The sequence below is a fragment of the Emys orbicularis genome, chromosome 2 (genome assembly GCF_028017835.1).
Source record: "Emys orbicularis isolate rEmyOrb1 chromosome 2, rEmyOrb1.hap1, whole genome shotgun sequence".
Lineage (NCBI taxonomy): Eukaryota > Metazoa > Chordata > Testudines > Emydidae > Emys > Emys orbicularis.
The window spans coordinates 174,409,498-174,425,872 of NC_088684.1; the positions used below are offsets into that span (position 1 = coordinate 174,409,498).

At 43.7% G+C, this 16,375-nt stretch overlaps 1 protein-coding gene across 1 annotated transcript in view; it reads left to right on the top strand.

The window, feature by feature from the left end:
- Positions 1 to 16,375, top strand: part of GABBR2 (gamma-aminobutyric acid type B receptor subunit 2) — an 878,387-nt gene that overhangs the window by 390,001 nt on the left and 472,011 nt on the right. The window contains exon 4 of the mRNA XM_065399110.1: positions 672 to 773. Within this exon, the coding sequence (XP_065255182.1) occupies positions 672 to 773 (102 nt within the window). The remainder of the gene's footprint in view (positions 1 to 671; positions 774 to 16,375) is intronic.

Genomic DNA, 16,375 nt, shown 5'->3' on the forward strand with positions numbered 1-16,375 from the left:
CAAGGCCCAAACTGGATAAAGCAGTGGCTCACAAATTCATGGGGGCGCTTGTTCTGAATGAAAGCTCTTATGAACTTGTGATCACAGAAAAACTTCTTGGTGGGGTTTGAAGGACTGATCTCCTGCCAGAGTCCTTGCTGGGGTTGAGGTGATCTCCGGTAACTTTTTAGCATCTATATAGGTTCTTTTATTGTTTCTGATATGTTTTCTCTGCAATGCTTTCACCTTAAGAATAAATGTGCTTGCTTAGAAAGAGCTGTGTGGTACCTTCATTGTGGCAATGACACGATTTATAGTCTTTGAGGAGAAGAAGACAAAGCAGTCCTGTTTAGAAAGTCTGTCTTGCTGGGGAATTCACAGTGTAGGCAGGGAAGTGTGCAATATGGAAAAGCCCCATTCAGGAGGGAAAGAGGCACAGGTGTCTGCCAATACAGGTGATGGCAGGGAAGCTGGAGGCCTGAGTGTGGGTGCCCTTGCTGGACTCTGATGAGGGAAATACAGGTGCAGTTGCCCTGAACTGTGACAGTCTCATTCTAGAGGGAAAAAAGAAAATTGGCACACATATCACCCTTTATGTGTTTGAATCTTCTTATGGTGATCCAAGAGAGTCCATCTGCTCCCTCCTCTGTGGGTTCCTTTATTCGTTTTACCTTTTTCTCATTCTTTGACAGGTGAGGAACGATCTGACTGGTGTTCTGTATGGTGAAGACATCGAAATTTCAGATACTGAGAGTTTCTCCAATGATCCCTGCACCAATGTCAAAAAGCTCAAGGTATGTGCAATTGCTGTAATGTAGACTGAGTAATCAGGAAGAAGAGTGAAAAGGTATCAGCAATGCATCTGTCATAACATTTGATTGGTTAATTTACATTTTTTTTCCTTCAAGAAAACTGATAAAGTAGGATTCATTTAAAAGTTATATTTGCCAAAAGACCTAATAGTACTAACAAGTGGCATTTGAAGCCAAGTCATGCTCCCAGTCAGTGAAGTCTGTTACATACTTAATGTTCATGTTGTGCCTAATTTAAACACAGAAATAAGTAAGTAGGCTTATATAAGTTGCTACCTATTGAACCAAACAAATATATTGTTTAATACTAAATACTTACACTGGGAACCTAAATCTAGGTGAGGTATACATACCTGTACCCAATAGTGGTTTATTTTAAAAGGACTTTATGTCCAAATCATTCAGTGAATACAGTCTAAATGTTTTTATTGATTTCAGTTGGTTTTGGATTGAGTTCTTTGTTAGTAATTATCTTTTCTGTTTCCTAGAAAGCAAAGTATTCAAGGATAAATTTGATATTGAAATTATTTATCATTCTGATTATTTTATTACAGTGATTTCTTAAATACATGGTAACTGAGTGTCAATAAATAATTAAAAGCCTGCAGAGTATTACAATGAATATGTAATAGAAACTGTTTTGCTTGTTTTTAATTCCCTTTACATTTTGTTACAAAATTAAAAGACAATCACATAAATGCAGAGCCAACAATACCATAGTCATAGAAAACATGAATACCCAAAAAAAAGGACTGCAAGGAAGTCTTTCCCTCACCCACCCCATGTCCACGCCTACACACACTTAACCGCTATTGTTAAATAGCAAGGATTAAGCTGTTGTTCATGCCAAACACATATGCTTCAGGAAATGGAAACCCAGGCCTAGGGTCCAGTCTTGCAAACACTTAAACACATCCTTTTTAGCATACAAGTAGTCCCAACAAACTCAGCAAGACTATTCACATGCTTAAAGTTAAGTATATATGCAAGTCTTTGCAGGAATGAGGCCTGCTGAAGCCAATAGAAAAGGGGCTAGGGAGGACCAAGAGGTAAGACTCAGTCCTACTCCCATTTTAGTCTGTCGAAGAACTCCCCTTGATTTCATTGGTACGGGATCAAGCCCTTAAACAGCAAATAGCCAGAGATCATATAACTAAAGGCTTTATTGTAAGCTAGGCACGAGGGGCAGAGTTTGTTTTTGTGCAGCCCTAACTTTGTCATTTCTTGACTTTTGAGTGCATAACTATACAATCTCAGTGTTCTCTTGACATCTTGTTTTTATCCCATTAACAAACAATATTTAATTGGCTCTCAACACAGCACATGCACATGCAGGGTCAGCATCCAAACCTTATCCTTTTTCAGGGGGTTTCCTTTGTTCTTAGCCAGGGCCGGCTCCAGGGTTTTTGCCACCCCAAGCGGTGCAAAAAAAAAAAAAAAAAAAGTCGCGATCTGCAGTGGCAATTCGGCGGGAGGTCCTTCGCTCCGAGCGGGAGTGAGGGACCGTCCGCCGAATTACCGCCGAATAGCTGGACGTGCCGCCCCTCTCCAGAGAGGCCGCCCCAAGCACCTGCTTGGCAAGCTGATGCCTGGAGCCGGCCCTGTTCTTAGCAACAAAACATAAATCACTAAGTGCTAAGCTTCCTCCTGAATTTAGCTGTTCCTATGGATCTCCAAGACAGATTTCTATCTCCTTGCCTTGAATTTCATCTCCCTCAGATAGAGTCCAGCCCCTTTTACAGTCATTTTTTTTTGGGGGGGAGCTAAGATGGCTGGCTAGGGACAGTTGTCAAAATAGGTCTGCATTTCTAGACAGGGTTCTAGTACCTGACACTATGGGTCTGTCTACACAGCAAGCCTTCAAGCCTGGCTTCAGAGCCTGAGCTCCAGACCTGAGCTCCAGACCCAGCCACAACATCTATCAGCTACTTTTAGTGCAGTAGTGCAAGCCCCATGTGCTTTAGGCTGGGCACTGAGACTTGCTGCTGTGGGCTGCCTCACTTTGCGTAGAAGTACCCTGATCATGATGATCCAGCAGCAGGAGTTCCAAAAGGAAATGCTACAGCAGATATTACCAACCCTATGCCTGCAGGGAGGAATGGGGTGGGGTCATGCTTCCACTTAAGGGGTCCCTCTGCCTGTACCAGTGAAGCTCACCAAGATGGGACCAGAAGATGACCCTACAGCCTTTTTAGTCACATTTGAGAGGGTAGCACTGACAGCCCAGTCACTCCCAGAACAATGGGCTCTTATCCTAATCCCATACCTCATCAGTCAGGCACAGGCTGCCTACCGTAATCTGGACACCGACCAGGCAAGGGATTACAAGCAAGTGAAAAGTCCGCTATCTTGAATTATTTGGATATTTTGGAAGAGACCCATAGCCAGTGGTTTAGGGCCAAAAGATACCCCATTCGGGGATGACCCCGAATGTTACCACTGTGACGGGTTGGACCCCTTGAGAAGCCACCTGATGTGCTGAGATACCACTGAGTCTACCTGTTCTGCCAGCGTGGGCCCCCTTTAACCTGTCTTGCTGAGCCAGGCTCTTAAAACCTCCTCTAACAAAAACACAGGCATGGCCACACTCAGCTGCAGATCAGCTCTGGGAAAACTCAACTTCAGGGACTTGCTCCCGCACTCATATGTCCACCTCCCTTGGAGTGCAGATCCAAAGATATATTATGAAATTTGCCCCCTCCCTCAATGTGGAGAGAGGTGTGCACACTTCTTACCCCCCGCCCCAGTTAGAAATTCCAGAAACTGGGTTCAATAATAAACAAAATATAAGAGGCAGATTTTAAGTGGTAAAAGGGGTAACAAACAGAACAAAGCAGATTACTAAGCAAATGAAATCAAACACGCAAACTAAACTAGTTTTACTAAAGAAATTGGTTACAAATAGTATTTCTCACTCTAAATACTGTTGCAGACAGTTTTCGAAGTTTCTGTGGTTTAGCAGGGCAAGGGACACAGGGGTGGGAGGGTGAGCCAAATCAATAGCAGTCTCTCCGAGGGGGTCAGTCATTCCTCAGGCCCAAGGCAGCTGTACGGGGACAAGGAGGCTGAGCATCAATGCAACACCACCACTGGGACCACCAGGCACCCCAGACAACTGAAGTGGGGCTCACAGTCCAAGGTCTGGCCAGCAGCCCACAGACAAGCTTCCCTCAACCTAAGAAAGAGGCCAGCAACCCCAGCACATTAACATGCTATTCTTGTGGGGAGACAGAGGGAGGCCCACTGATGGAATGTGAGCACACCCAGGGCTGGATGTCAGAAACCTGGGCACAACCCTCCCTCCCCCCAAGTTGATGGTACTGGTGATGGTCCAAGGGAACCTGGTTCAAGGACTCTTGGACTCTGGCTGAAGCCAGATAGTGGTCCAGCCCTGCATGGTGTGAAGTGACACCCTCCCAAGACCACATTCTACCTTCAATGTATCCATAGTGATGTCAAGACCTACCCAAGCCAGAGGTTACAACTGACAGTGGGAGCCCATATAGAAAAGTTGGCTTACCTTGTGATCATAGGCTGGGACTGGCTTTTTTTTTTTTTTTTTTTGCGAGTCATTAATATCCAGGCTCAGGCCGCAAGTGAGAACAGGGGCCAATTGGTGACACCAACTCCCAAGAGCTTGGTAAGCCTTGAGAAAGCCAATCATTCCAGGGAAGGGACATCCCATTCAACCCTCCGCAGATCCACACAGATGAAGAAGAGCAGACTATCAGGAACTGGAAGCCCTCCTATGGAGAGGGAATTTTGTGCTAGGAGAGAAGAATGACCCTTTGTTAAGCCATGCATCTGAGCAACTGGCCCCCGTAGCTGGAGAAGTAACAGAGTCTCAGGGAGGCAAATGGTACCTGCACTTTGCACTCAGGGAGGAGTGCTTGTACCAAATTGAGAAGAATCAGCTAGCTGTGGTGGTGATGGCCTGGCTGCTGGTACTGTGCCAGCACTGCTGGGCTGTGTTGCAGCTGGTGCATGATATCCCATGTGTGGGACACCTGGGGAGAGAGAAGACATTGGCTCAGATATTAGCCAGATTCTACTGGCCTGGCGTAAACCATGAAGTGAGAGAACACTGTTCCTCCTGCCCAGAGTGTCAACTAGCCAGCACCCTTGGTCCTTCTGCCCTTGATTGAGACCCCCTGTGACAAAGTGCAGGGTGTGAACAGGTGAGCCTGCACTCTGATCACTCAGATGTTAATTAGTTTTCCTTGAGAAAGCTGATGGAAGTAATCAGACAATCAGGCTGGCCGGTTGGATGGAATAAGAAGCCAATTAGCCCATCAGCCCAAGGTTGATAAAGAGGCAGGAAGGAAGTCCCAAGGAGGAGGGAGAGGCACCAGGCTAATTGAGCCCAGTTACATGGAGGCCTCAAGGGATGGAGATCTCTGTTCCCCTCAGGTCCTGGGGAGAGGGCCAAAAAGCACTGTTGGTGCTGTAAATAGACTGCTGAACGGGGTTTGTTGCAGAAATGGTGGAGGGAACTAAAATAAAAGGGTACGGTGAAGGCACAGCCACTGGAGTCCATGCAGCTTCTGCAGGGATAAGGGGGAGAGAAGCCATGCCCTGTGATACTCCATTTGAAAGGATAGGAGTGGACATGGTGGGAACCCTAGAAAAGACTGCAGCGGGCATCAGTACATGCTAGTGATTATTGACTATGCAACCAGGTATCCTTAGGCTGTTCCTCTTTGCTCCCTGAAAGTGACAGCTAGAGTTCCAGAGCTCTTGAAGCTCTTCTCATGCGTAGGGTTTCCCTGCAAAATATTAACAGACCAAGGTAATAACTTCGCTTCCCAACTGATGTGGGAATTATGCTCCCTTTTGAAGGTCAAGTCCCCAAAGACCTCAGTGTAGCACTTACAAACTGACGGTCTATTAGAGAGGTTTAATAAGACCCTGAAGGGGATGTTGAAGAACTTTGTCAGTGATGACCCTAAGCAGTGGGACTGGCTATTTCCACTACTCCTATTTGCTATAAAAGAGGTCCCACAAGCCTCGACAGGGTTCTCCTCATTTGAGTTTCTCTATGGTTGCCAACCGCAGGGCATCTTGGACTTGCTATGAGAAGGGTGGGAAGAACAAGATGTCAGGTTCTTAAGCATGACCCAATATATCTTACAGTTTAAGGGAGCAACTCAAAAACATAGGAGTGTTCATTAGGGAGAATTTGAGGAAGGTCCAACACACTCAGGAACAAAATTATAATAAAGGGGCATGACTACGGACTGTTCAGCCAGGTGACCATGTTCTTCTACTGCCTTCACCCGATGGCAGGATCTGTTCACAGTGGTGTCAGGCAGATAGGGCCTGTGGATTATGAGATAAGGCTACCCAGGAAGAGAAAGGAAACCAAAATCTAACATGTGAACCTTCTCAAACCTTGGATGGTGCGGGAGGCCCTGCTGATAACTCCTTTTCCAGCAGAACCAGAATTGGGGTTCCAGTTCCCCAGCGGCAAAGCTCCAGCAACCGTATTGGGGGAGGGGGGAAGGATTCTTCTCTGCACAAAGGAAACAACTCCTCCAACTAATTGGGGACTTTGCAGTTTTCCAACTGCCCAGGGAGAATGTGGTTGGTCCAACATCATCTGGAGACTACTCTAAGCCAGGTAGTCTGAGAGAAACCTAGACCATTGCCACAAAGAATGTGGGATACAGTCCGAGAGGAAGTACTAGTGATACTGGAGATGGGGGTGATTATGGAATCCAGAAGTGAATGGAGGAGCCCATAGTTCTTATTCCCAAACCAGACGGTACAGTTCGGTTCTCCATTGACTTCAGACAAGTCAATGTTATCACAAAACTGACATCTACCCAATGACAAGGGTGGACGAGTTACTAGAACAGCTGGGACCGATGAAGCACTTAAGCACTGTCAATCTGAAAAAGGTTATTGGCAGATCCCCTTCCTCACAAGAGAAAACTGCTTTCTCCACCCCTTTTGGGCACTTCCAATTTAAGACCATGCCTTTTGGCCTCCATGAGGCTGCCACTACCTTCCAATGGCTTATGAATAAGCTCCTCAACCCCCATCATCAATACACACTGGCCTACACTGATGACATTATCATCTACAGTCCCACCTGGGAGGACCACCTGCAGCATTTAAGGGTGGTGTTAAAAAGCCCTACAGGCAGCAGGACTTAAGGCCAACCTGGAGAAAGGTAAGTTGGCTGTGGGTGAAGTAACTTATTTGGGGTACTGTGTAGGAGATAGCTTTATGAAGCCAGTGGTCGACAAGGTGTGCCCCGTCCCCCAGATGAAGAGGCAAGTGAGACTTTTTCTTGACCTGGCAGGATATTACCGGAGGTTTATCCACAGCTTCACCTCAGTGAAGGCCCCCCCTTACAAATCTCATAAAAGTCAACAATGCTAAGAAGATCCATTGGGATGGAAAGCGGGAGGAAGCATTCAGAAACTGAAAACACAACTACGCCGGGCACCTGTGCCATTCTGCTCTGCTTTCTTGGGAATTCATACTACACCTAGATGCCTCGGATGTCAGTCTCAGCACCGTCCTCTCACAAAAATTCAGAGGAGAACACCCGGTCATACACCTAAGTAGGTAGGTATTCCCTAGCGAAAACTCAGTTATTGAAAAGGAGGCATTAACTACCAAATAGACACCCTCAGGTATTGCCTGTTGTGTAACCCCTTCTCTCTTATCACCGATCACACACCCTTACACTGGATCGAGACCATGGGGGATACAAACCCCCATATAATATGGTACCTTGCACTACAAGTAGTTACCGAGTACAACCCGGGGCGGAAAGGACCATGCCAATTTCTTTTCATCAGAGATCAGGAATGGAGATAACCCAAACCCGAATGGCCATCTTAAGGGGTGGGGTATGTGAAGGGATATGCCCTCATACTGGTATGGAAGAGACTAATGAACTCTTCTGGGTTCCAATGAGGAACACTTGCAAGGCTTGTTCACCCTGAAGGAGCACCAGCTTAAAAGAGGAAACTTACCACAGGAAGGGAGGTGAACAGGAAGAAGGTTGCTCCACTCAGAGACTGCTGGTAACAGAGGTAGGCCAGCCAAGGAGGAGACAGCCAAGAGACGTACTGCTCCTGAAGCCACCCTGACTGACAGCAAAGCAATACACCCGAGGAATTGGGGTAGAAGGTAAACCCACTGAAGGGCAATAGACTTTAAGAGACTAAGCCCATAAAGCTGAATATCCAGTGGCTGTCTGAGAGACAGACCCTTGTTCCAGCCAGATCTTCCTCCCTTGCAAGGGAAAGGGAAGAGGAGGAGCTGACGCTTTATCTGTGGGTGGTTGCCTCAGTGAGCTCCCCAAGTGTTGCCAACTGGGTGAAAAGAGGGGGTAAACAATGGACAGTGGGACCTAGGAGGAGGTCCCCACCCTCTTACACATGGGCTAGCCATGGGTTTTTAACTGCAGTGTAGATATACCCTTAGAAAATCAGCAGAAGAACTCTGCATCTCTATAGGGTCCCAACACCTGGTTATCTCCAGCTGCTTATGTCCAAATGAGGCCTACCTCACGTTATCAACCTATGCTTTGTTTTGCCCTCTCACTAACTAATCTACTGTTAGATTGGACACATGTATTCCAAGGAAGTGATTCCCATAGCAATTTCAACAATGAGACAGGTCCTCCACTAGTATGAATTGTAAAGTTGAGATGAGAAGTATATCAGTCAATGTGTTTGCTGTGGATACTATAAGTATGTCATTTATTAACTGGCAGATTAAAATGATTAAGCAGTTCTTTAATTCATGTTAACTACAGAATCCAGATCTTTCTGTCCTTCCTCCATCTATTTCTGCTTCTCTTGTTCACATTGCAAAAAATGATGAAAAAGTAAAAATTTCAAAAATAGGGGCCTCCAGTACTGGCCCTTCAAAATTCCTCCTGTATTGCAGAAGATATCCTGCCTTCCATGGTGAATTCCACTGAATAACATTGAGATCTCCCTTCTGGCAGAACCCGAAGAATTTTAGAGGGTCAGGGCTTTACATGCTAATTACAGATACTCTCCTGTTAAGTACACAAAACCCATATTTACATCTGCTTGAATAAATGGGTGCTTGTCAAGACAATCATCTATTCTGCATGTGGGGATTATGAGGTTTTCATGCACTTCTGGTGCATGTATATATTTTGTGTGTGCAACTTAAGCATTCACTTCTGAAAATAGAAATCTTTTCTTCAATGAGGTGTAATTGTAGTATAGGTAAATTGGCACCCAGTTACTATCAAAATGTCTGTAACAGTGATCAAAATAGAAAGTAAAAACCTCTTTCTTTGTAACAGACACATTAATGTATGCTCTGAAAGAACATCATTTAAATTTACAATTATGGGATATGTAGAGGAAGATAAAATACTTATTAAGGTTTACAGGAATACAATGTGATCTATGGATTCCTTGAAACACTGGCAAGTTTTGTTATGTTATATGAATTGCCTGTGAGTTGGCATCTTAAAATAGCTCATTTGTGAGCTGTAGTTTAGGAGACAGCAGTTGAGTTTGAGAGAGAGGCATTTGTGAGATTTTAACATTTCTTTCTACCCCCAAAACCCCAGCTGTCCTGTGCCTCCTTTCCAGGGCCTCTTACACAGCCAGACCTCCTGCTCTTCATAGAGCGCTGATTCCCAGGAGTGGAGTCCTCCTTTGTTCCAATTTTCCCCTGGAGTCCTTCTCTATTTAGGTCCCTGCAGGTTGCTCTCATCCCATTAGATGTTGTTTAGACACATGCTCACCATCACATGACTTATCTCATTTCATCTACCTATAGAGGTGGGCTTAGCCTGGTACAGGTGCAATTGAGACCCAGATTTCTTAAAGGACCAGCTCACTCTGAGACAGAGAAGTGGTTCCTTTTCTGTCAAATGCTTACATCTGGAATGGTCTCCCCCTAAAAATACAGTACACCACAGCACAATATACTTCTGGCATTTAGGCAAAGCTCAGTAATGTTCTATTTCCATTTTAGTTTCATTGTTTCAAGTTTTATGTTTTATATGTCAATGAATAGAATGTAGAAGGGATTGTTTACTAGCTCGGATATTGCATTTTTGATAGATTTGTTGTCTTAATGATATGAGTTTGGCTTTACTTATTTTTTGTAAAGTGGCCAGAGGATTTCAATGACGGTGTCAAATTCAAATGCATTTTTAGTTATTATTACCATTTTTATATTTCTAGTAGAGTCTTTGGACACTAAGACCCCTCAATCTTGCAAACACTTATACACATGCTTAAATTTACACACAGGAATAATCCCACTGAACTCAAATAAGCATGTACATAATCATTTGCAGTATCAGGGCCTAAAAGGGCTTTTCAGCCCAGTCATTCATTTGATTGAATTGCCAGTGTTCTGAATTTTTAGGAAGACTTTTCTGTGCATTTCAGTAAATAGGATTTCACAGAATTGTGGATTATATACAACTAAAATACAGTATCCCTTGTGGAGCAACTTGCCTTTGAATAATAATTCCTAGCATTTTTTTAGAATGTGAAGACTATATTTTCATGACAAGTACAGGCTGCTGAAGGGGGAATAGTCTACTTTTCTACAGACATCTAGACTAGTACTAGTGCATGGAATACAGATCTGTCACAAACAGCTCACTGGCTTTCATTTAGTTGTGCATAAATTATGTCTTCTCCACAGATTACTGCAGACGGCAGCAGCAGCAAAAGTACATTGCATTAGAAGAGGGTGAACATAGAACCAAAACCATTCTGGCCAACATAAATAACATGCCAAATAAGTGGATGTATCTCAAAAAGCTGCAAGATGACTTTTATGCACTTTGTAGCTCACATTGTGTCATAATGAATGGTAGCTATAGTATGTACACATACAGGTCATATTCTCAGCTGCTCCTAGTTTCCCCTGGATACAGCTAAAAGGGGAAGCAGCAAGATATCTGGCTATGGCTCCCCTAATTCTGGAGTAGGTTCTATGCAGGCCCTGATTCTGGCATATTTTTTCACAAGCCTTCACACTCCTGTAAAGTATACAAGCTTCCTATGGGCTGTCCACAAGACCCGGATTACTAGAATGCAATAGATCTTCAGCCATGCATAGTCTTGCCCCACCACATTCCCATTGCCAAATGCTGATGGAGTGGAAGGCATAAGAGCCAATTTGTGACTCTGCCATACTGGATAAATCCCTAGTTGGAGAGTTCTGTCCCAGTCAACATCATTGTAAAAAGGCATACAGATTTAATCAGTCAATAAGAGCAACTGAACTTCTGAAACACACTAAACAAAAGATTATTCTAGATCAAAATTTGTTAGTACTCTATTTTTTACTTGTTAGGGAATCTGGTTATGCCACTTAAGAAGAAGAAGGCATTGCTTGCCATGTAATCTGAGTATGAAATCTTGGGATTGATGTTACAGATGGAGCAGAGACTAGGAGAAAGTCATGGGAATATCCTGAGGCAATTTGATCAAGTTAGTAGAGAGCTATCTTACATAGTAGAACAGCTCATCTTCACCAACTTTTATCAGCAATTTCCATTTTATTAATTAATGGACAGCTTCCAGCAAATGGAAGAGAACCTAAAAGAAATATCTTCTGTACCATAGTGTCTGAGGAAGACACAAGATTTATCTCATCTGCCAAGATCAGAAAGCTAGTATGGCCTTATTGCTGAAAAAAACCCGGCAGCTTAAAGTAGTGCTGGACGGTGTTTTGTTCCTCTTTGCCTAGAACATGGCAGCAGTCTAGTGGTCTTCACAAAGACCTGGAAGTCAGGAGATCCTGAGTTATAAATTCTAGCTATGCCACTGATTTGCTGTGATCCCGCAAGGCAGTGATCATCCTCAGTTCCTACTGAAATCCGCTCCTTCCAGGCTCTTGCCCTCTATCTGTAATTGGTTTTCAAAACTGACAATCAGTCATGTAAAAGGCTTTATACAAAGGCTTTATAAAGACTACAGTTTATGCATGGGGCACCATTACTACAATGTTGTTGAAGGTCTTAAAGCCTAGTGGCTGATTGGATCAGCCACTTTGAGCAGGCTGCAAAAAAAGTGGCTGGGATTAGATCAGCAAGCTGGATTTCAGGGTTTGCTACTCTAAGGCAAACCTCAGGAGCTGATTGAAGGACTTGTACATGAAATCCAAGGAGACTATGTCTATCAAGGCAGCTCTACAACAGTCCCTGGACCGAACCACAGATCCTGAGTGGAACCGAGCAGCCTTCAGCAACTGGAGACAAGAAAAATGCAGATTGTGTACTGATAACTGGAGTTCTTTAAGGTGAGCCCCTGCATATTCCTCCCTGTGTAATCAAGGTGCCTGTGCCGGGAGCCACTGAAATCTTCTGTTCAGCAGCGTCTGCTGGAACCGCTCTTCCATCCTACCTCCCCTCTCTGCCAGGAGACCTCCAAGGGTAAAAAGTGAGGATGGCCCCAACCGCCCTTCATTTTGGTCCACTAATTTGGGAAGTCTTAACTTAAGACTCCAAAAAAGTGTGGAAGGTGGGCAGGGTGTGTGAATATGCAGATGCTCATCTCAAATAACTCGGTTATTGGTAAGTAACTTTCTTCTTCTTATTCTTCTTCAATTGTCCTTTGCATATTCCCACCTGTTTAGTGAGCAGTACAACCCAGTGGTGCTGTAACTAGGGGGGCTGCCACACCCCCTAGCTTGAAGTCGTAATAACAAACACCAAATACATGGTTTCCATCATCAGCACCCCCACTATAAAAATTGTTCCAGCACCCCTGGTACAACTCCCAGGAAGCTGGGCTGAGGAGTTCTAGGTGAATAAGGTCAACAGAACTGCCAAAATGAGCATTAATTCTGTATGCTATGTCCAGAGTGTATTAGAAGTGACTGCACCTCTTGCTCTCCTGAGTCCACTGAGAAAAAGTGTTACTGAAGTCGTCACATCTAGAGGTTAAATAGAACCATTTAGCATTCTAAGAAGAAGATGGTGTGAAAGCTTGCCATGGAAACTACATCAGGCTTAATTGAGAGCACTTTGACATCTCCAGGTGGCTGAACACCTGCTAATTCATGCAACAGTCTGATTCATTTTGACAACTGTACAGCTGTGATGGACTGACTCTTGATTTCAGCCTCAGAGGCTTCAAAGGTCTGGAGAACTTGTGGATAGGGTTGTCTCATGCAGAGGCATTGTGGTCATCTAAAACATGGTGCCTACTTCACTAGATGTGAATGAGGCTTGAGGAAATACAGACAAGCAAGTGCTCTGAAAGAGATGGAAATCTGACACCTCTTTAAACAGGGTGTAGGATGAAGATTCAGATGGGAAGCCAAACTTAGGCTACTAGCTAAGGGATTAAAGTCCAGGACCTCCATCATACCATTCTCTGAAATGCTTCCAGTTCCACATGCAGGGCCAGGTCAACAGGCAGAACTGCAAGGTCTCAATGTGTGGATTAGAAGATGGTGTAGGGTGGAGGATTTTAGATTTATTAGGAACTGGGGAACCTTTTGGAAAAGGAGGAAGCCTATACAGGAAGGATGGGCTCCACTTAAACCAAAACAGAACGGAACGTGCATGTAACATTAAAAATGTCATAGAAGATTTTTTAAACTAAGAGCTGGGGGAAAGTCAACAGGTGCAGAGGAGCATGTGGTTTGAACAGTGCTATCCCTTTGGGAGGATCTACTAACAGGAATTCTCTAGATCCTAGTAAAGAGGAGAGGATAGACATTGATAAAGTACAGGTAGGAGCTGAAAAGACACAGTCAAAGAAAGTCCCATTCAATTACAACACAGGAAGGCAGACAACTACATGCTGACAAATTTTATAATTGCTTGTATACAAATGCAATAAGTCTGAACACTAAGATGGATGAACTTGAGTGCCTGGTATTAAATAAGGATATTGATATAATAGGCATGAAAGAAACTTGGTGGAATGAGGATAATCAATGTGGCACAGTAATACCAGGGTATAAAATATATAGGAATGACAGAGTAGGTTGGGCTGGTGGGGGAGTGGCACTATTTTGTGAAAGAAAGCATAGAGTTAAATATAGTAAAAATTGTATATGAATCAAACTGTACTATAGAATCTCTATGGATAGAAATTCCATTCTTGAATAATAAGAGTATAGCGGCAGGAGTATGCTACTGACCACCTCACCAGGATAGTGATGGTGATTATGAAATGCTCAGGGAGATTAGAGAGGCTATAAAAATAGAAAACTCAACAATAATGGGGGATTTCAATTATCCCCTTATTGACTGGCAACATGTCATCTCAGGACGGAATACAGAGAAAATTTCTAGACACCATTAATGGCTCGGAGCAGCTAGTCCTGGAACCCATAAGGGGAGAGGCAATTCTTGATTTAGACCTAACTGGCACACAGGATTTGGTCCAAGAGGTGAACATAGCTGAACTGCTCAGTAACAGTGACCATAATGTAATTAAATTGAACATCCTCATGCAGGGGGGAAATACCAAAGAAGCCCACCAGAGAAGCATTTAACTTCAAAAAGGGGAACTATACAAAAATGAGAAAGCTAGTTAAACAGAAATTAAAAGGAACAGTCACAAGAGTGAAATGCCAGCAAGCTCCATGGAAACTTAATACCCCAAATACAAAAAATTAGTGAGAGGACCAAAAAATGCCACCATGGCTAACAGTGCCATTGCTAGCCCATTGGAGGCCCTAAGCAAAAGTATTTCCCCCCACCCCTGCACACAACACATACTAATAATTAATAGGGGGCCCCCTTGAGCTGCTCAGGCGCCTAAGAAATTGCTTAGTCTGCTTATGCCTAGCACCAGCTCTGATGGCTAAACAACAAAGTAAGAGATTGTTAGAGGCAAAAAGGCATGCTTTAAAAATTGGAAGTCAAATCCTCTAGAGGAAAATAGAAAGGAGAATAAACTCTGGCAAGTCAAATGTAAAAGTACAATTAGGCAGGCTAAAAAAGAATTTGAAGAGCAACTAGCAAAAGACACAAAACTAATAGCAAAAAAAAAAAGGTAAATCAGAAGCAGGAAGCCTGTCAAGCAATCAGTGGGGTCACTGAATGGATCAAGGTGTTAAAGGAGCACTCAAAGAAGACAAGGGCATTGCGGAGAAGCTAAATGAATTCTTTATATCAATCTTCACTCCAGAGGATGTGAGGGAGATTCCCCCACCTAAGCCATTCTTTTTAGATGACAAATCTGAGGAACTGCCCCAGACTGAGGTGTCAATAAAGGAGGTTATGGAACAAATTGATGAATTACACAATAATAAGTCACCAGAACCCAGTTGGTATTCACCCAAGATTTCTGAAGGAACTCAAATATGAAATTGCAGAACTACTAACTGTGGTATGTAACCTATCACTTAAATCAGCCTCTGTACTAGATGACTGTAGGATAGCTAAAGTAATGCCATTTTTTTTTTAAAAGGCTCCAGAGGCGATGGTGGCAATTACAGGCCAGTAAGCCTAACTTCAGTACCAGGCAAATTGGTTGAAACTACAGTAAAGAATAGAATTATTAGACACATGAACGTGATTTGCTGGGGAAGAGTTAACATGGCTTTTGTAAAGGGAAATCATGCCTCACCAATTTATTAGAATTTTTTGAGGGAGTCAACAAACCAGGGGCATTATTTCAGAATTTGGTAAGGAGGGCAACCTTAGTTGTGATTCCAGAGCTACTTAAGCACTTAAACTCTAGTTTTTTGGCTCATAACTTAGTAATTAGCTGACAGGAGCACTGTATCCAATTCCTATATAAAAGAAAGAAAATTAAATAAATATTAGACCCACTCAGCTCTAATAATAACGTGTTCTGACATCTTGTGGCAAGTCACTTAAGGGATACTGGTTAAGTTTCAAATTTGAATGTATATTCTTACTTTGTTACTAACTCTGCAGAGAGAGAGAGAGAGAGACCTCAGGACTCCTGGGTTCTGTCTCAGCTCTGGGAGGTGCAGCGGGTCTAGTGGATTACAGTGGAGGACAGATACATCTGGGAAAATATAAGAAGAACATCAGAATGGCAATACTGGGTAAGACCGATGGTCCATCTAGCCCACTATCCTGTCTTCCAACAGTGGCCAATACCAGATGCTTCAGAGGAAATGAAAAGAACAGACAATCATCAGGTGATCCATCCTCTGTCGCCCACTCCCAGTTTCTGGCAGATAGTGGACTAAGGATTCACAGATGGTGTTCCATCCCTGTCCATCCTGGCTAATAGCCATTGATGGACCTATCCGCCATGAATTTATCTAGTTCTTTTTTGAACCATGTTATAGTTTTGGCCTTCACAACATCCCCTGGGAAAGAGTTCTACAGGTTGACTGTGAAAAAATACTTTTGTTTGTTTTAAATCTACTTGCAGCCTATTAATTTCATTAGGTGACCCCTAGTTCTTGTGTTATGTGAAGGAGTAAATAACATTTCCTTATTCAATTTTTCCACACCATTCATTATTTTTTAGACCTCTATCATATTTCCTCACTTAGTCATCTCCCGCAAGGGAAAGCGGTGGGGGGGTCCCGGCCCCCAGCCCCACTCAGCGCACCCGCCCACCGCTCTCCCCTGCGGGGGCAGGAGGCAGAAGCTTGGTCCTGCGGCA